Source organism: Coloeus monedula (genome assembly GCF_965178545.1).
Source record: "Coloeus monedula genome assembly, chromosome: 15".
NCBI classification, from domain to species: domain Eukaryota; kingdom Metazoa; phylum Chordata; class Aves; order Passeriformes; family Corvidae; genus Coloeus; species Coloeus monedula.
Window position 1 is genome coordinate 8413320 of NC_138795.1, and position 20417 is coordinate 8433736.

The window sequence follows — 20417 nt, forward strand, 5'->3', positions numbered from 1 at the left end:
CAGGAGAAGGGGTTTGCTCTGTGACCTTTGATGTAAGGCATAGTCCAGCATAAGCTGTTGTGGAGGGACACAGGACTGCCAAAAAAACCCCTAGCTCTGTGGGGAGAATGAGTCCAGTCAGGAGGATAGGCATAATGAGCTGATTGTGGAGCCCAGATTTATGTCAGAGTGAAATGGCAGCTCTGTGCCTCAGGCAGGTCCTGCACAGGACAGCAGAGCCAGACTCACAGAGTGTGGGGTTAATGAAGAAAATACCAGAGGAAAACTAGACAGGACGTTTGAGAAGGAACCTACTGATGGTGTTCAATTGCTTCTCACAAAATCGTATTTGGGGAGACAAATGCTGGATTATCTGCAAGTTGGCAGGATTTCTGTGAAGCAAATAGAAAAAGTGTGTGTGTGTGTTTGTGTGCTGTGCAGCTCATGGACAGTGATTATTGAATATATTTTTCTAAAGCTACGGGAAAACCAAAGGGATTTGTTTGAGGCAGGGCAGATTGCAGGCCTTTTGCAAATGACTGTGGTGGCAGATTTTTGGGAGGATGCAGGGGCGTGAAACAACAAATTCCTCATGGTTTTATACATCCTTCTGCATTAATGATGATTATGTAGGCTTGCTCTTTGTTTGCAGGTCATTGATCTGCATAAATAGGAAATGCAAGAAGAGAAAACAGGAGAGCCTCTGCAGCACATGGTACCTGAAAGGAATTCCACTTCTGATCACGTCTGAAAGCAGAGGTCCTACCCAGAGGGCTGCCAGGTATGCACTGGCTTTGGAAAGGGCTGAGAGCCAACACCCTCAGGCCAGTGTACCTAAAAAACTGACTTCTGCCAACCTGTGCAGTATTTTCCAGCTTTCAAGTGACTATGTAGTCAACCATGTTGTGACTCGATGCTGTCTCCACCTCTACATACACTACTAAGAAAAAAAAATCTAATTAGTCTTTGTTATAAGAAACACATTTCTTATTCTGCAAAATAACTCACTGGCCAACAGGCAACTGCTAAAATACTTAACCTGCATCCTAATGCAAGAGTGGGGTCAAGGTTCCTCTTACTGCTTCAGAAAACAGCAAAAGTAATAAAAGGTCACCACAGCACATTACTGCATCCAAGAACTGCCATGGGAAAGGACACTGCAAATAATTTAATGTCAATATGCTCTGATACAAGAGCTTTGAATATATGGGAGGTATCGAGGGAATCACAGATTGGATTTTAATACTGTTCTTTTTTAGGAGTGTGTATTACAAGTGTGCAGTGTGTCACACTGAGCCAAGGGGTTCTGCTTTTGAAATATCACCACCTAAAGCTGCTTTTTTAAACAGGCTTCTTTACATTAAATGAATGACAGTTACTTTTGAGAGTTTGTGTCTTCAACAGCATTATAACTTTGGAAGGAGGGGTTGCTAAATGGAGAACAGACAGATCTGTAGTGTGTGAGCTGGAAGCAGAGGCTGCCTGTGTGTTGTTAGTGACCCTCCTAGTGCAAATGAGCTCAGACAGAAGCTGAGGAACAGCTCTGGAGGTGGTTATGATGCTAAAAATTCACAAAACACTTTCCCTTTAAACGCTCTGAAATGGAGATGGACTCTGTCCCCTGCCTGTCGGGCTTGGTCCATGATAGCTGCAGGTTCCCAGCATCTCTTAAGATCAAGGCCATGTTCCTTTATCAAATAAAGAGTGAGCTGATCTGTATCCTGTGCCCTAGTGGGAATTTTGCCTTCAGTGTGAGCTGGACTAAGCCTGTTGAACTCATTCATGTAAGGAAGAGAAAGTCCTGTCAGTGGGTTTCCTTCTGGATTAAACCCCTGGTACTGGGCAGCCACTGTCCAGAGACTTATTCTTTACTGGGACATTATAAATATGGACTAGAAAATGAGGCACCTGCTTTTCCTTCTTCATGAAAGAAAAAACTGTTTCTGATATGTTCCAGGTAACAATTTATGACACAAATTCTCTGATATTCTAAGCCTTTGTATTGGTTTGTTGAGCCCCTTCCAGGATTCTTCCACAGGATGGATTTCTTAAGTGGTGCAAGTGAGGATTAAGACACGAAATGGTTTTAAAACAAAACTCATTGCCCCTGTGGACAGAAAAAAAATCCCCCAAACCAACTGAACAGAAGCTGTACTCCAAACAGTCCTTGCTGGAAAAAAAGTTGTCATCCAAATTAAATTAACTATACAAAATTAAACTCAGTAGAGAGGGAATATTTGTGCCAGGTACTCTCAGATACAATTGCAGAGATATGATGTGAGTTGCAATATTGTGCAAAACATGAGTCCTCATTATGATGGGCACTACCATATATAACCAATTTCATCATCCTTATCATCATCTTCATCTTCATCATCTTCATTAGCTGCTCTTACATGAATCTTCAGTTTCCCTTCTTTGTCTTTTTTTGTTGCTTCAGGTTCCTCTTCCAAATCATCCAACAATACAACAGATCCACCACTGCCAAAATCCCCTGAAGTTTCTTGCTCTTCTTCTGAAACAGGGGAGCAGGAAAGATCATTGCCTCACAGAACACCAAATTCCACATTAATCACTACCCTTGTCATGCAAGCCACTGTCATTTGCATTGTTATTTTAAAAATTCATTGGTTTAGCTATTCATGAAACAACCTTTAAATTTCAATTTTCGTTCTGAACTGGGATAAATATGTATCAATTGACTCTGAAAAACTTTCTTGCATAAATGGCCCCTATGCATTGTCCTCATCCTAGAGACATGACTGGAAAGTTCCAGATCGTGGGCATGCAGGCCAGAAAATCATTATTCCTTTGTAAATACTTGAATTCCATCACAGCTCTGTAAACCAGGCTAAAAATATTCCAAAAATTATTTGAGTGCATTAACTTCACTCTGCAAATGTAGCTCTTAAACCTAAGATCTGTGGTGTGATTCTGGGCATCCTGGATCTTCTAGGTCTTTTTTCCTTCTCAAAAAAGAAAGCTGCACTCACAACCATCCCTGAAGCACTCTGAAGGAATGCAGGTGAAATCTTCCTTGTCTAGGCACAACAGCTAATTGGTGATTTCACTTACCTACATAATATTGTCCTGTCAGCAATTTCATTGGGCTTGGTTGCTAATGTATGCAATTTTACACATTTAGGCCTTCCATTGTGCATTCCAGAGTATACAGAGCAATATATTTAATAACCCCACAGACTTAATTTTAATATCACTAACTTAATTTTATATATCACTAACTGCACTTTCCAGGCTGGTAGCAAAAGTATCTTAACAGTGGTTATTGCCTGCTAACTTGTGCTGCACCCCTGCAGTCCAAAGGGCCAATGAGGGATATACCATTTGTAGTCTGAATAGGAAAACAGAGGAGCACTTTGAACTGTGGTACTCGTGTTTCCCTGTTGTCCCTTTTGTTATCATACTCGGTGGTACAGCAGTGGCAGGGCTTACAGCAGTGTTAATTCCCTCGTTGTCTGAGGAAAGCACATCATTACTCACCACAGCTGACTGTCCCTTGCTTTCTGGAGCCAGCTATCTCATTCCCATACTTATCAACACACCAGCACTGCCCCGTGCTGCCATGGCACTGTGTGGCTTTGTAATAACCTTCTTCATTGCACCGGGGGATGAAAGCACCTGAATAAAATATAAGGTGTGCTCAGTAATGCAATCCTCTGCAGGAGCAAACACATACACAGGGTATTATGAACTTAGCACTTATATACATGAAGATCTTGACAATGTTGGCAAGGAAATACATGTGATTATCGGGTGCCTGAAAGGGGAAGGAAATTATATCTGTTTTTTCAGACACCCTGGTCACAGTGTATAAATGTTTGTTTGTACCCAGCACACAGAGAAGGGTGTCATACACTCCTAGAGAGAGGTTCAGTCTGTCTCTAACTGACTGATATTCCCACACAGCCTTTTCAAACTTAACTCCTGGTTTTAAACTTTTCTTCCCAATTGGATTATTACCCCAACTTCATTAGTTCTGCATTTCCCTTCCATTTGCACTCCTTCAGTGTTTATCACGAGTCCTTCCACAACACTGTAATTATCCCTGGAAGGTATCTGCCATCTGCTTACTATCCACACTAATCTCAGGCACATCCCCAGACTTACTGAGAGTTCCCATGTATAAAAGAAGAAATCATGCACAGGCTTTACAAAGAGGGACAACAGGCTTTGAATCAGTAAGTCTTCAGATTTGGAGCCCAAGATTTGTCTCACAATAAAACCAATATAGTTCAGCCTTGTAGAGTGTGGTTCATTCTGGCTTCTGCAGACAGGGAAACTCTCAGGAGAAACCTGTGTTATTGTTCCCACCATTTTCAGCAGATACAGCAAATGTACTTCAAGATGAAAAGCCCTCTTGTCCTTCGAGATGAATTAGCTTTATTCCCACTGGAGGTCAGTGCATTCATTTTTCCCTTCTTTGTCAATTGCTTCAATTTGAAACATGGCATAAACACACCCTTGCCCCCAAATTTCTTGTCTCAAATGATTTTTGAGAAAGTGTTTTTCTCCTTTGTCAAAGATACCAGTGATTTACTGGTGATTCAGTAAAGTTTTTTAACTAGTTCCATGTGTAGCATCTATTCAGACAGTACATGTGTCAAAGGGGCCACTTCCATTACATTTCTCCCAGGAAAAATGAATGAGAAGGTGCTGCTCAAATGTCATGAGATTTCCTATATAAAAGACATAAAAGTGGAAGTCAGTCTGTCTCATGCACACAGAGAGCTATACAAAGTGAATCTGAATATCCAAACTTGTTGCTCTGCAGATCTTGCCTCATGTTTGAGTGCTGCTAATGCAGGTCTGGAAGGTGAGAAGAGAAACCTTTGAACATCTGCAGAAATCTTTGTATATCAGATCAGTTCTGGAGACCACATCCATGAGTGAGAGTATTTTAAATAACGTCAGAGCATGATCTTGTAGCAGGTTTGCTAATAGGTACCACCATTATGTTATTGTACAAATGCTAAAGACTATCAAGGACTCATTTTCACTGTTTACAAGACAATAGTTCTAATAAAAAATGTATGTATTTGCCTTTGCAGGTTTTTGTAAGTTAATGCTCAGTGTTCAAAACTTTATTTCAATACTGATTAGGAAAAGTATCTTTTTCATATTTCTGCTCATGTCCTGTCACTGGTAAGCACTCCAGGTGTTCATCAAGCTATACACAACCTTAGGAAAAGTGCTCAGGTGCTGACTTTGAGCTGGTGTAAATCAGCATAGCTGTGCCCATGTCACTAGAGCTGCCCGGTTATATCTGGTGAGCATCTGGCTCCAGGGAAGGATCAAAGGGGGGACCTCAGGGGCATTACAGGGTGAGCAGAAATCAGCTTCTGCATCTTAAACAGTCTCATGCTTTCTCTTTTCCTTGGGCAAAGCAACCTTTCCCTTCTTTGAAACAGGCCTTTTTGCATAGTTTCATTGTTTCTTGTAAGGCATGAAAATGTTCCACACTGCCTATAAAAGCTTTAAAAGATTTAAAAATAAATTATGGCCCAGGCTCACTGCCAACATAACTGTGTGTGGAATAGATTCACACTTTGGGTCACAGTGAAGAGTGGAAGGTACTTTTCCTTCTGCGTGGGAAATTCGTGCCAATTTGTATGTAACACTGGAGCTTTAAATATTTAGCTATGCATACTAATGCCACGGTATTTGCCAGCCATCAGAGGGAAGATACAGCATGTCCTCTCCAATGTGTCAGGTGCAGGTGATAATTTGGAGAGGATAGAGAGTCGCTGGGAATAAGTGTTGTACAATGTGATGATTCTCCCTGTAAATTGTACACAAATCAGTGTGTTTTCATTAGAAATAAGCTGGCTACAAGCTCTGCTATCCTGGAGCATGGCACCTACACAGCCCATTTTCTGGGTTTGGCATCAGAGAACATCTGGCTTTCCTCTCCAGAGGTTCTTGCACAGACAGTGCTTCCCCACAAGCCTCGACCCCACAAAATGTGAGTCACTCCCCACCAAACTGCCTCAGGCTACTGAATGCTGCCTCCCCATCTCCCTTTGTCCTGGGAAGGATTTAATTACTCCACAGAAACTTGAACAGCACTCTTGCATCTGTATCCTCTTTATGGATCCAGACCTATACCTCTTTTTTTTACATAATTTCCTTATCTATATAATACTCCCCTTCCTTAGGGAACATGAGGAGAATAGTTACATGCTAAAGATAGTGAAGCACACAGGTAAAAGCCTGACAGAATTAAGTGCTACCCAGCACACAGCTCCTGGTATTAGCTGCTATATTAGCTGAATCCACAGGGTTGATGCAGGAGAAAACAGTGACAGGAGCAGAAATTTATTACTTTAGTGATGTGGGAGAAGCATTATCAGGCTGCACAGTTGTATGCTCTGAAAGTACAGTCTCTGCAGTTAATTGTGCTCTAGATAAATCTGGTAGGAAAAGATGAATAGTGCTGTTTACTTTTTAATTCAGTCTCCTGGGATGCTAGGCTTCATTTGAAAGCCTCCAAATTCAACATATCTAATGGCAATGGCTTTGAAGTACTTTGTTGCAACTGTCAAGTGTTTTGAAAAATATACAGAGAAGAAAATATCAAAAGTCATCATTTTTATCAATGGATACAAGTTAACAAAAACATTTTTCATGTTACTACCCGGACTGTAAGTGCTGTGCTCTCTATGTCAGGGTCAGAGGAGGAAAGAGAATAATTAAAGATTAGTTTCTCTGAAAATATTAATCTCTTCTCCATCTTCACTGTTGCTATAAGTCACGTGTATGTTTGGGCTTCCATCTGAATGATTTTTCAGTCAGTGAAAAGACAATGTTTTCTGCTGTATAAATAGCTCTGATATCAAATTAAAATCTTCCAGACAGGTGTCATTATGCAGGAAGACTTTCAGGGTAGGTGAAGCAAAGAGTTCCTCTTTATATTATAATTTTCTAGCTTGTGGAACAACCTGTGCCTGACACCTTGATTTGTTGAGCTTTACTACTTTCATTCTTCTTCTTTTTTTTTTTAATACAGCTGACTAGAAGTTATCTGTGCTAAGGGACCATTCTTGCTGCTTTTACTTTGTCATTTTACTCCTGCTATTGTGATCAGATCCCAGTGACATGTGCTACAACCACCTGCATGTTGAACTACCTGCAATCCAGGCATCATTCTTCCCACACACCAGAAAAACTACTTATGTTTCAACTAGATGACATTTATAGCACACAGAAAATAACAGCAAAGCATAAAATAAATATGGGATAGTCAAAGCTATCTATTAACAACTGGGCTTCTTATTCTTTTAGGTGGCTTTGAAAATCATGACACCCATGAGAGAGAGAACACTGTGACTTCCTCTGCCACAACATTCCCTTGAACACAAATGCAGAATATTTGCTGAATGGAGCACACACCCCAAGTGATCAATCCTCCCTTTGCTCCCACAGCTACGAACAGCAGGAGCTGTAACTCTGAAACATCTTAATCTTTATGTGAACTTGCTCTGAAAGGTTGATGGATCTAAACCACAGTCCCTGCAGCCTTTGGGAATGTTTATTCTTAATTTAAACCAATGAATCTGGGTTGGGACTGTTCACAAGGCACCTGAAGCTTGAGTCCAAATGGCAGTGGCATCTGGGAATGGCAGGATTTGGCAGAGTTCTGTTTGCAGGGTCTGCTGTTGAGTATGGAGGAACCCCAGCCTGGAATGTGAGAGGCACCCGAGCAGCACTGCAGCACGAGCTGACACATCCCTGTGCTGCAGCTGGTGATGCTGTGGGATACCTGACATGTTTTCCATGGTGGGCCTGACAGCTGGGGCTGAGGTCAGCCATCCTCCTCAAGGGTGAAGTGCAGGGCTTGCTCTAAATGGGGGCTTTCATCTGTCCTCTGCAACTGCAACACAGTTGGGATCTGTGTGCACAAATGTGCTGGGACACAAGTTTCGATAAGATACCAGCACACAAACACCAGGCTACACATCACTGGGTGATTTTAGGGTAGGGAATTAGTCACCTGAAATTTTTTCAGTTCAGCAACCTGATTTTTTAGCAATTAATTGGGAAAATGCCAGATGGGGATTTATTTAACCTAATTTTAGATATCCATCAGAGCAATGTGAGTCATGAATCAATTCAGGCTCCCAACAGGCACGAGAGAGAGGGACAGGCATGACCACATCTTACAGCATGAAGCATCCTGCAGGCTGCCTAAAATGAGATTATATGAATTCCTGTTTTCATTTACACAGAATATACTGAAACATTTTAAAGAGTGATTAGGTGAAATTGAACCCCAAGGAAAGCCTGCATTGTGCCATAACTGCAAGGGAATATGAATGCATTGCCTATGCACCTTCAGTCACCCTTCAAAAATGGGAGCCCTGAGTATCAAGCAGCCTCCCAGCACTTACTCTGACCTGTGAGGTGATAAGGCAATATTAAGCTCTGTGCAGACAAGGCTCTGCATTTCTGGAGAGCAGTAAATTAGTTCTGAACCTGTTGCCACGCTGACACCTGTTCTGTGTGTTGCTATCTCATTATTTGTTTAATTTCATAGTGTCAGGCCTACACTCAGTGCTGCATACTCCCGACTCAAAACATTAGTCTCTAATTGAAAAACCATTACTGCATATAAAGTTACAATAATCACAGAAGCTTTAATTAGTTGAGTAAATGAATAGCAAGTAATCGAACTTACCCAACAGACTCTTCCCTCTACTTAGCTTTTGAATTCTATTCATTTCATTCTGGCAAGGAAGACCTAAAATATAATGTAAAAGAATCAGTTTCCAGATGGTACGGGACAGACTCTGCAATGACTGGCTTCACTGCTGACATGAAATGTAGGCTACTGTACACCTGGGACTGAGAGAAGCCCATATGCTGGTACTGTACCGCAAAACAAATTTATGTCATTAGCTCCACTAATTAAAAAAAAAAAAAAAAAAAAAAAAAGCAACACACTGTCGTTGAGAGTAGTGTTTGGGGGCCATTTTAATTGTTAAACCATTCTACCTCTCTTTTCACCAAATTGACATCATGCCAGCTCTCTGATTTATGACTTGCTAATTGGCTAATTTCTGCATTAATAAAAGAGTCAATTCTTGAGCTTTCTATCAGCAGTAGAGCTTATTTCTAGACTGTGTGCACTGACACTTACTAATTTGTTTGCTTTAACGATCAAGGGATATTAATATAGTTCATCTGAGACATTAACATGGTTCCACAATGCCCTTCACACTGGTGCTGGGGAAAAGAGCTTTTTAACACACCTGCTTGCCAGTCTCTACAGGCAGGCCCTGAAACACAGGGAGAGCCAACAGCTCCTCTTTGTATTGCAAATCGCACAACTCACCGCCCGGCTTCTGGAAGCAATAGCACCACTCGTTGTTGGAAAGCTTCCCGTCCTTGAAGGAGTCGCAGGAGTTGAAGAGCGGCTTGACACACGGCTCGTACTTATCTAGATAAATGGCACTGATCTCCGAGGGATCCAGCAGCAGGTCATAGTTCATGTCAAGTTTGTTGAACATCCAGCCTAAGGAATCCTTACAGATTGGTAGGATGCTGGTGTCAAATCCTGTAAGAAGACAGGCAAATATTCCCCAGCTGAACCCTGACATGCCCTGGGCACAGGAACCACTTCTAAGGTGAAGCCCTGCTAACTTTTCTTTTTTTGGCTGGACTCTGAACATTGAGCTGACTTGTGCAAAGCAGAACAAAATCCCAAGACTCAACTGATTGTGTAAAGCTTAAAGCCCAAGCACAGCTACAAACTACTCACACTCTGTGGGAGCTGTGGGGTGGAGAGGGCTGAGATTCAGACATGATTTCTGTAATTCAAAGTTATTTCTAGTCAAAAAGTTCTTGCTCGATTTTTTTTTCAGTCCTCAGTCCAAGGGGGTTGGCCTGGTTCCAGGAAACTGAAATGTGATGAGAAAAGGCTGCATCCACCATATTTTCAAACTAGACTGAATCTGAATGCAATTTAAATCCTGTTTCCCAGACTCATTTCTAGTTGCCTGATCAAATTCTTTCCTGCTGTGCTCTCACCTTCTACCTCTCATCCTCTCATCCTTGCTTTTCACTCTTCAAAGGCCTGTCTGTGTGGTTTGTGACAACAAACTGCTTTGATCTGGACTGTGAGCCATCTGGGGGAGGCAGGGGAAGAGAAGAGGTGAAGCGTCTCTGTTCCTTACACCACTCTGAGGGAGGGCACTGCTTCAGCTGGGAGCTGCACAGAGCTGCCCATGCTCTTGCATGCTGTACCAGCACCACTCCTTCCTGCAGCCTCCAGGATTCTGCAGCAATACAGGATTCTGCTTTTCCAGCGCTTTGGAAACCATCACCATCATTCATTTTAATAGCCCAGACTCTTCAAAGACTGCTGCAGCCGTGGTTATCACAGAAAGCCCAAGTCATGCATATAGATACCCACTGTGTATGTGAGATACATGTTCCAGTATCCTGCAGTCTCCAGAAAAACACTGGCATGGGGCATTATAAATCCACAAAGCTTTTTTAATGCTTAGACTAAATTCCAAGTTATCTACAATGTCAGGAAGTATATTTATAATACAGAGATAATAAATCTGATAACGAGGGTATTAGTTTCAACCAGGACTCAGAAACATGAATCCATTGGCTGGGAATGTGCAGGGACAGAGGCCTGATGATACCCTGGGCCTCTGGTGCTCACACTGCTCCAGCTGTGAGCAATAACCTGCCTGTGCACTGCTCACTCTGCTTTGGGCCAGGTGGAGAAGCCTGATGAGCTTTTTCCTTCAGCTGCATCATTCATTGAAAGAGGTTAAGCTTTATTTGCTGTACATGTCCCTTTCAGGATGCTGCTTTGTTAAAGTGAAAGCTGAGATGTTGCTGGAATCACGCTGACAGTTTGTCCAAGCTCTGCAGCCTACCTGCTATTTTAGGCATTAATCCAAAGGAGAGCAGGGCTTTTTGCTGGAAGCTGTGCTTTTTGTATGCAACTGTGGCTGAGAGTTGTCAGTGACCCAGAGGGACAATCAGAAGGGTTAACTAATGGGAAGGTTTGTGTCATTCATAATACATGTTTCTCTAAGGAAGGAAGAAGGTAACGCCATTTGCTCAGGGCTAGAGGCAGCTCGGGCAGGGAAGAGAGAAATAATGCTGAACATTTCATCACATTTTTATGCTGTTATCTCCCATAACATTATCTAATCATGTTTGAGCACAGTGAAAAAGAACAAGGCTGCATGAATAGATGTAGGGAGGAGCTGCTTGCCTTGCTGAAGCAATTAGAAATACTGACTTCAATTATTTTAGTCATCTGAAGAAGGCAAGCAGGATTTGATCACTGTGCAATCTCTTGTTGAGTGAAAGGATTTAAGATTCCTCACCTTTGCCGTTACAGAGCAACAGGAGCAGGGCACACAGTCCTGCCCTGTACAGGTATATGGTGCCAGATTCCCCACCCCAGGGCAGGTTAAAAGTAGTCAAACAGGCAAGGGTGGATCATTCAACTGCATGGTGGAGCTGGGATCAGCTTCAGCTATCCCAGTTTAACAGTTTTTAGAGATAAAGAGTTAGTTTCCAAAGTCTGCTCTTTTTCTGCACAGATGCCCTCTCTGGAAATGGACTTTACACACTGTGGTGGCACTTACTGCTGCAAAAGGTAACTTCAGGGTATGTTGTATCAACAGTTGAGTATGGTATGTGTTGCTCAGCCCTGATGGGTCTCTAAAGGTCATCTCTTAACTGGCAGGGATCAACGCAGGGAGGAGGAGATCCCGGGATGAACTTGCCCCTGACAGTGCCTGTAGATTATTTCTGAGTCTTGTTTTCCTCCCTGCTGGGAAATCTCCACCTGTGTGCACAATGGGGATACAACACCAGCCTGCCCTCAGCACAGATCTGTCTGAGCATATCACCAGCAGTGACTGCTGTGAGTACAAAGCTGCTCTGTGACACACCATCAGGGCTTGGATGGGAGATACAGTTGTGAAAGGTCACTCGAGAAGACAGTTAATTACATTAGTTGAAGAGGTTTTGACTGTAATTTCTTATATAAATAAGGGAGCTTTCACTGTTGTGACCAGAGTTCCAGATTAGATTTATTAAGAGGCTGGTTTACTAAACAGTGCTGGATTATCCGACAGTGTGATCTGGAAGTCCTGAAATATTGAAGTGGTAGGTGTAACACAAAGTCCTTAGCTAGATGGTTATTATCAGTGGAAAGTTAAATCTTTAATTGTCCCTCAATATGTAGTTGAATGTAAATAGTAGCTCCACTTCCTACTGTCTCCTGGTAAAAGGTACTGCCCATAAATCACATTTTGCAACATTGCATTTGCAGCCCAAATCCAACAATCCTGGATGCTCTCAGCACCCAGCACCAGGAGAGAAAATGTCCCCTAAATGTTCAACACAGGCTCTGACTCACGGCAGCTGATGGAAAATGGCTTTTGGAGCTCACTTACCTTCACTGGGAGGTCACTATGCTCCCACCAGTCTGGTGAGACCAAATGATACTGAATGAATTAACTTCTTTTTAGAGTATTTTGATATACTTATCTATAAATATGATGCAATTTTCTGGATGAAATAAACCATATACTATAATTCTGTAAAGAATTCAGTACTTGGTTAACAGGCTGGATTTCCAGCACAACAGACCCAGAATAAGCAACCTCAGTGAGAACTTTTCTGCATCTTTCTGTTCATCAGGGTAGTGCTGCAGTGCCTTTGGTGAGAAGCAGGAGAACAGTGCAGGCTCCACATCCCCCTTGCTCTCGGCTCCTTGGCAGATGCTGCCAACACAGATGCCAATTAATGTCAGATGAGGTGGTGGCTGCTCTCATTTGGACACCTGCTCACAAGGACCTGGACTGAGACCATTGTGTTCCTCTTTCCAACTGACAGCACCCTGACAACTTTCATTCACTACAGAGCTGGAAGGAAATCAAGCTGGTGACCTACATGTAGAAGTCTCTCATCCCATTAGTACATAAAACACTCCACCTCCTCTGATTTAAAATGGAATTAAATTTAAAAAAGTCTTTAGGTGAAAATCCTAATTAAAAATAAACACACCTTCTGGCATGACAAAAATTATTTTCCCCCTTCAAGAGTTGACTTACATGAGCCATTTTTATTTTATTAAAGTATACTACAATTAAATTAACAGGGGTATAATTAACCTAATTTCCCCAATCATTTAAAATAAAAGAAGGAGGAGAAGAAATGTTCCCCAGAAAAAATCCTTTCTATTGCATAGATCTCCTGTAAAAGAAAAACAACACTCACTCCAACCAAGGAGACTCTCTAGATACAATACAGGGATGTTATGAATTATCAACAGGCTCAGGAGCAATTTGAATCTGATCTCGCTACCTAATTAGTTTTATTATTTCCCTATGTCAAAGCAAGTCCCTGAGTTTCTTGTATCATTTATTGAGGAGATTTTAATTGCACAAAGCCTTCAGAAGACAAAGTACCCGGCCCACAGTGCTTTGCTGGGATCAGAGAGCTCAGGGAATGAAGGTTTGGAATTATCTCCATCATCCTTTTCCTTTCAAGAGACTTACAAAGAAAACAAAAAGGAGTGTCCTTTTTTTCTTCACCTGGGGGTGAACATAATACACTCAAAATGCTTATTTACACTCACACATCTTGAAAAATTAATGTAGCATAGAGAAAACTCTGCTGGAAGACCTTCTCTAGACAGCCGATGTGTCCGAGGCATCGTAGTCATCCCATCCCACCATCTGTTCCTTTTCCTGCCACGGGGGCATATCCAAAATGGATTACTTTGAAGATGTTCGTGCCTTTTCAAACTCTGCAGGCACAACCAAATCAGTTCAGTTTAATGAAGTGATGTGTGTGATGAGGAGGGCAACACATGCAGAGCCATAAAAAAGGGGCAATGTGTACATCAGAGCGTCTTTCCAGAGCTGTGTGTGTCCTGTTTGCCAGGATTCACATACATTCTTTTCTACACCTTGGGTATGTGAACTTTGCTTTGAATTCTGAATCCTGTTTAAGGTGTCTTTCATTTTTAGAAATGTTTGAAGCTGGAGAGAGACAAATACTGTCTTCACTCTGTGAGTATTTTCAGTGCCACCAGAGAGAATGTGAGCTGCAGAATTTGGCACATGCAGATTAATTCATGAATACTGTTGCAAAAACCACAAAAGAAAAACAAGCCCAAGTTTTGTGGCATTCAAAAATGGCTTAGGCATCTAAACTCATGAAGTTTCTTTCTTTTTTTTTTTTTTAAACTGATATAGAAGAAAATAAGAGAATGTGCCAAACTAAGTCAACAGTCTAAAAATGAACATTGTTGAGATCAAGTGTTTAAGATCATCAGGCAGCCTTTCAAATAAAAGCTGCCAGGAATCAAACTAAACTAGAAAGAGATAACAGCCCCTCTGTGAATCAGAGCAAACACTGCAGAATTACCAGGAATATTTTTCTCACTGAAATTGCTTAAGCAAAAAAAAAAAAAAAAGAAAAAGAAATTCAACACCTTTAGGATTGTATTTGGTCTTTGGCCTCTGGCAAGGTCATCATGAGGATGTCACAAATCATCTGCATGAAAACATCCTTTTGACAATCTGATAAAATGAGATTTCCTGTGATTTTGGGCCTAAAGGACGTCAAACAAAGTTCAAAGCCTCTAAGGCTTTCTGTCATGGGGTTTGAAATGAATTCACATCTGGAAGCCATGATTAGCTGTACATCCAGTTGCTTTTTGCACTATGGTTTGGATCCTCAGCATGCGAGTATCTTTTTTTGGAGCACCATTTCAGAAATAAGTAGGACATGTGGTTTTAAAGATACTGACTTTGTTGTAAATACTATGCAAAATAAGGAACACATGAAAAAAGGTAATTTACACAGAATGTGACTTGTTTCACCACAGAGTTTTAAGACATGTGGTGAAATTATTTGGTTTGACTATAGTTTTGAGCAATATAGTCTGTGGTATATTGTCTCTTTAGGAAGAGGCAATCTATTGCTACCCCAGCTCAGCTGGCACAAAAGAAAGGGGCTGTGGAGGCCTGGACCAGCAGAAAATGCCCACCCTGCTGTGTTGGGTCTTCTCTACTGTCCCTGTAGCCTCTGTGATGTCTCTCTATAGGGACACCAGGTGAAAAGAGCCATAAAAGTAGCAGCTGACTGAACCCTTCAAATTCTGGGTTTGAGCCCTGGCTTTAGACAGCTCATCCCAGAGAATCAGTGAAGTGACAGTGAGGCAGGCACATACCTATGCCAAACTTGTGCATCCTATTTTGCAGCCCAAGGGCCCATGTGTTTTGGGACATACTGTTTAAAAGAATTAATGAGTCCTTACAGAAAGCGAATTTGCATCTGCTCTCTGATGAGCATGACCTCTTTTAACGCTGTTATCTGAATATTTCCCCTCCCAGGTGGCAAAATGACATCAAAATCAGTCATGTTGGCTTAACCCACAGAGAGTAAATGTCCTCTAGACTGTTCATTTTCTTCCTTTCTTAAAAAAAAAAAGCATCAAAGGAGGCAAAGATCGTGTTATTAAATACCTCAGACACAATGGATTCCAGCTTTCTTGAAGATTTAACTCTTCTATCTCCATGGCTCAGATGTGGATGTTTTAATTATTCTTTCTCTTACATAAACTGCTAACAGGAAATTTTAAAGCAAATCTAAGTGAGTGTTTTCCAACATTGCCATAGTGTTCCCTATGCTTGTATGCCATATTTTCATCTTATGCCACTGACATTGTGTTAGAAAATGCTTGGCCATAAAACTGGTGGTTAAGCAGAGACCAGAGTCCAACCCCAAGAAATGATTTGGATGCAGCCACATTGAATTGGAGGTTGATGGAATTTAACTGTAACAACTGTATCATATTAGTTAACCCCAGCACTTGAGGAAAGTCCCTGAGCAGTTTCAGTTACTCATACAGAGGTGATCTCCATGGCCTTCAGACACAGTTATCTGCCTGATTAACTTGTGAAGGTCAGTCTCTGACTGCCAGTTTTTAGAGCAGTTTGGGCCAGAGAGAGGACAGAAGGACTGCAGCTCCTTCAGAAAACAGCACTTATTTGCAGGATCAGGTCTCCACTACCTGCTTATTCACTGGCATCTGCCTGACAGGATGTTGTAGAACCAACAGCTGTGCTTGGTTCAATTCTCTCAGGTTGGGAAGCTCCTACAATACCCAATGTGCAATGGGAAAGGGGTTTTCTTACTGCCTTGTGCCGTCTCCGAGCTCGTGGGCTTGATGACACGATTTGCATCCTCGTGAAGGGCACCGAACCAGTCTTTTAGTCTCGAAGCCAGGTTCCTCAGTTCTTTGTCTGTGCAAGCTAGGAAAGAACAAAGCACCAGACTGAGTCAGGAGCACCAGGGAAAAACCTCTCCCCAGAGAGTCCATTAGAAAAATAGTGTTTATGGTTGTAAAGTTCTCCTCATTAAGAGCTCTGAAGGAAAAAGAGAAGGTCAGGGGAAAGGATGCAAGCTAAAAAGAAAATGTAATTCATTATGAATTATAAGTTGTACTCAAGTACTTCCTTGGAATCTGACATGACTGGTGATGGAAGAAGTGCCACGCAGAGCTCCCTGCCGGTTGGCAATTAGAGCTATGTGACTATTTAACTTAAATGTTTTCACCTTTTAGGATTTCAGAGAATAGTATCAGTCAAACAGATGGGGAGGAGGGACATACTTGCCTAGACATGCTACACAAAAAAGATGCTAGGGATAATTTATAACCACATTTGGCTTAGTATAAGGCTATTATCACAGTAATAGAAAATATATATACTTACTTATATACAGAAAAAACTGTTATGTTGCTCTAGTTCTACTGTGAGACTCTGCCACCTCTGAAGGTTGTCAATTCCATTTTGTTAGCTAAATGTTTTGTTGGTATAACATTTATTTTCTTATAAATTTTACTGGGAAGTATCTAATTTTCCCAGAAATTTCTGCCAAGAGATTAATGTCCAGCTGAAGCAAATATTTTTAAGGAAGAAAGCTGCATTAGCCACAAGTTTCTGTCAAAAAAATATTCTTGTTTCTGTATCATGTTTAGTGCCTAAAATTCACATGCTCAGGCAATTGTATTATTCCTGCTGTGCACTCATTCTACATTTTAAATGACATTCTTGGAATACAGAGCAAGATTTTATGCCATAGAGGCAGACATCCCTCACAGTCACAATAAGTCTTCTCCGTCTCACTGCACATTACAATATTCCTCCTTCTGCCTTACTGAAGAACAATTGAGTCCCACAGCTCTCCCAAGTTAAACTCACTGCTCCAATGACTGCAAGGAACTTGCTAATATGTCATGGCTGTGCTGAGTACTTGTTTGTTCTCGCACTTTAGTTTGGGACAGGAATAACTTTGAAGTTAAAAATAGAAATTATAGCCTTTTCTAAATTTGAGGGGGGAGAAAAAGAAAGATTTACCCATTTTTTTTCTGTAATGCTGAAAGAGTTTGATAAATTTTCCTACGAAAGATAAAAATATGAAGATCACTATCCCTCTAAAGCTGAGTCAAGGAAAGGAAAAATCCCATCAATTAATGTAAAATAAATGGAAAACAATGCAATACTAATTGTAAAGTGGCCTACCTTGCTGAAAAAGCTTACCACTTTATTTTCTCACCGAAACTAACATTACATTTTACTCATTGTAAATTATCTTTCCAAGTTGGGTGAAAAAAAAGAGGATTCATTTGTCCAAGAAATGAGTAATATAATTTTACTGTGCAAACCTGGTACTTATTAAATAATTATTGTGGCACAAGTCACCATTAGGAGGCCAAGGCTTGAACTCTGGACTACAAACATCCCTTCCTGTGCGTTTCTGACCCCTCATCATGCCTTCTGGACAGGTACACTGAGCTTCACAGACAGTCAAGGCCCGGGAAAAAGAAACAATAATAAAGAAACTACCCTCTGGAGCCATTTTCCTAATTTAGATTTATGTACTTCCAAACACAAAGCCAACCCTAGACACCACAGCAACCCAAGGGAAGCCAAATGCTTTGAGGGACACTGGATTTGCTCCCAAACTCACCCTGTGTGTAGAGAAGCCTCAAGGAGCAAACTCACCCTGTGTGTAGAGAAGACTCAAGGAGCAAACTCACCTCCTCTCCCAGCCTCAGCACCCTGCAGGATGCACTCCCTGGGGCCAAACTAAAGTCTCTAAAATGAATCTCACAAAGTGGTCATTTGGTGTAAACTGCATTGACTGGGGTAATTGGAATCCATGCTTTTAAATTGCAATACAAACTAGGATTGAATGCACCAGCATAGGTGGGACAGAAGTAATTAATTAATGGTAAACAGAAGTAACTAATGGTAAATCAGACTTGAAACAGCTCCTCTCTATAACTGAGCCAACCAAACATGTCAGGGTCTGTAAAATGTCATTTGTAATGAAGTCATTACAGTTTTTCCATGTCTGTAACTTCAACCATGTCAAGAAACAGCTTTTTTTGAGGGCAGTGTTTGAGAGTGGACCCTGGGTGAATTTATTGCTCTTGTTTTTGCTGACCACAAACCCTGCAGATTTCCTTTGGAATTTGATCGGAGGCATGATTGACAGTAAGCCCAGAACTGGAGTTTTCTGCATTCTGGATAGTTTTTCTGTGAATAACTGAGATAATCCTTAAGTATGCTGCTTAGAGATGATTCCACAGTGGATATGATTTTGAGGTTCTCTCTTAGGACTGCAGTCTTTCTTCACAAGAATAATTGCTGTTTCATGAGTCAAACAGGAGCCAACTTTGCTGTTAATATGAGGTGAATAATAAATTTATGGACAAGACTTCAAAAATTTAATGCAAAGTTCAGTTAACTTTCTATTCAAGTATTTAATGCCCTCAATCTCACTTTCTCCTGCACATTAAAATAGAGGAAGTATCCTTTTGTTTCACATTTCTTGTATTAAATTTTATTTTAATGCTACCATGCATGGTTAAAAATATCCTGCCTTTCTACCTAACGGAACTGCATTCCATTTTTATTTATTTGATTTGAACATTATCAGAGGCATACAATCATTCTGAATTTGCTTGGTTTGGGGCACATTTGGGACACTTCAAAGTGGATTGACATTCAGAGGGCAGGAGTTTTGTACAAACAAAGTTAGGCCCAGCCTCCAGCTGGGCATCCGGGAACCAGGGCACTCAGTGTTTTATTTCTGATGGTAGGGCCCATTAGTTATATATCAAACAATCAGAAAGCATAGCTCTGAGGAGCCCCTCATCTGAGATCCTTATATATAAATTTACATTAGTAGAAGTTAAAAAGCATTTTTAAGAACCCTCTTCATGAAAAATGCAGTGCAAATGTACCTCTTCACTATTAATAGAAGTTTCAAGTCACATTTCTCAGATGAGAAGAACAGGGCTGTAGGAGGAATGGATGTGATAATGGGTCTCTTGCTATTTGAAGATTTATAAGGAGAGAACACTGGGGTTGCAAACAATATGGATATTGACATGACTTGAAGCACTGATTAAAGAACCCAGGCTGAAGAGAATCACCAAGGGAGGAATCTCTCCATAGCCCCTCTCTCGCAACTGAAATCTGTCCAGTCAACTGTCAACAACCATTTAAAGCTCTGGTGCTTGAAACAGACCCAAGTGCCAACATATGTAAATAGGCATTTTCAGTGGTGTGTATCTTCTCCAAGATAAGAGACTCTGGCTTCAATTCATTCCCCACACCTTTTAAAGAGAGAACAACCCATAATTCTTTACCCTGGCTATTTTATTGATGTCAACAAAGGTTCTGCCTTAGCAGCCATCTGACATCAGATCCTCCTGTAACAGGAAGTCCCGGATCCTTCCCGGCTGATAGCTTCGATGACATCTGCTCACAGCCGATGGCTTCCCCGAGTGCAGCAGGCTGGGATGGCTGCTGCTCCAGCCAGGGCTGCAGAGGCAGGTTGGGTAACACCCAGCTCACCAACCTGACCCCAGAGCACAGGCCCTGCACTTGAGGTGGCAGTGGGACTTCGAGCAGGGGCAGAATCTGTCCCTTCTCTGAGCCTCAGCAATGCGAACGCAGGAGGAGGATGTGAGAGCTGCTGGACCCAACATCATCCTCAGATCTGCATCTGCTGACGTGACAAATTATCCTGCAGAAGTGATTTATTAACAAGCACCTAAAGTGCAGATTTATTCCCAAGGGTGAAGCACTTGGTCCAGCAGTTATTTATTCCTCACAAACTGAAAGCACTGTTGCTAAATACCTATTTTCACCAAGCAGAAAGCATTAATCTGACCTAATGGAAAGCCATTAGCATGCTGTAAAGGCTCAGGCTTTTATGGGCCTGCTTTTGTTATGGACTTTTTCAGCTCTACAGATACTAATCTATATAAATTGGTGGTAAAAATTAGCAGTATAATATTTAATTTCACTCTTTCAGATAGGGACTTTCAATAGTACTTGGTGATAGAA

General features: G+C 41.4%; 1 protein-coding gene across 1 annotated transcript in view; it reads right to left on the reverse strand.

Annotated features, from left to right (window-relative positions):
* Positions 1-1592: 1592 nt before the first annotated feature.
* Positions 1593-20417, reverse strand: part of SPOCK1 (SPARC (osteonectin), cwcv and kazal like domains proteoglycan 1) — a 274711-nt gene continuing 255886 nt past the window's right edge. Inside the window, exons 7-11 of the mRNA XM_082291284.1 lie at positions 16188-16304; positions 9332-9553; positions 8675-8737; positions 3481-3618; positions 1593-2494 (exon numbers count right to left, since the gene is read on the reverse strand). Of these exons, the coding sequence (XP_082147410.1) occupies positions 2304-2494; positions 3481-3618; positions 8675-8737; positions 9332-9553; positions 16188-16304 (731 nt within the window). The 3' untranslated portion in view covers positions 1593-2303. The remainder of the gene's footprint in view (positions 2495-3480; positions 3619-8674; positions 8738-9331; positions 9554-16187; positions 16305-20417) is intronic.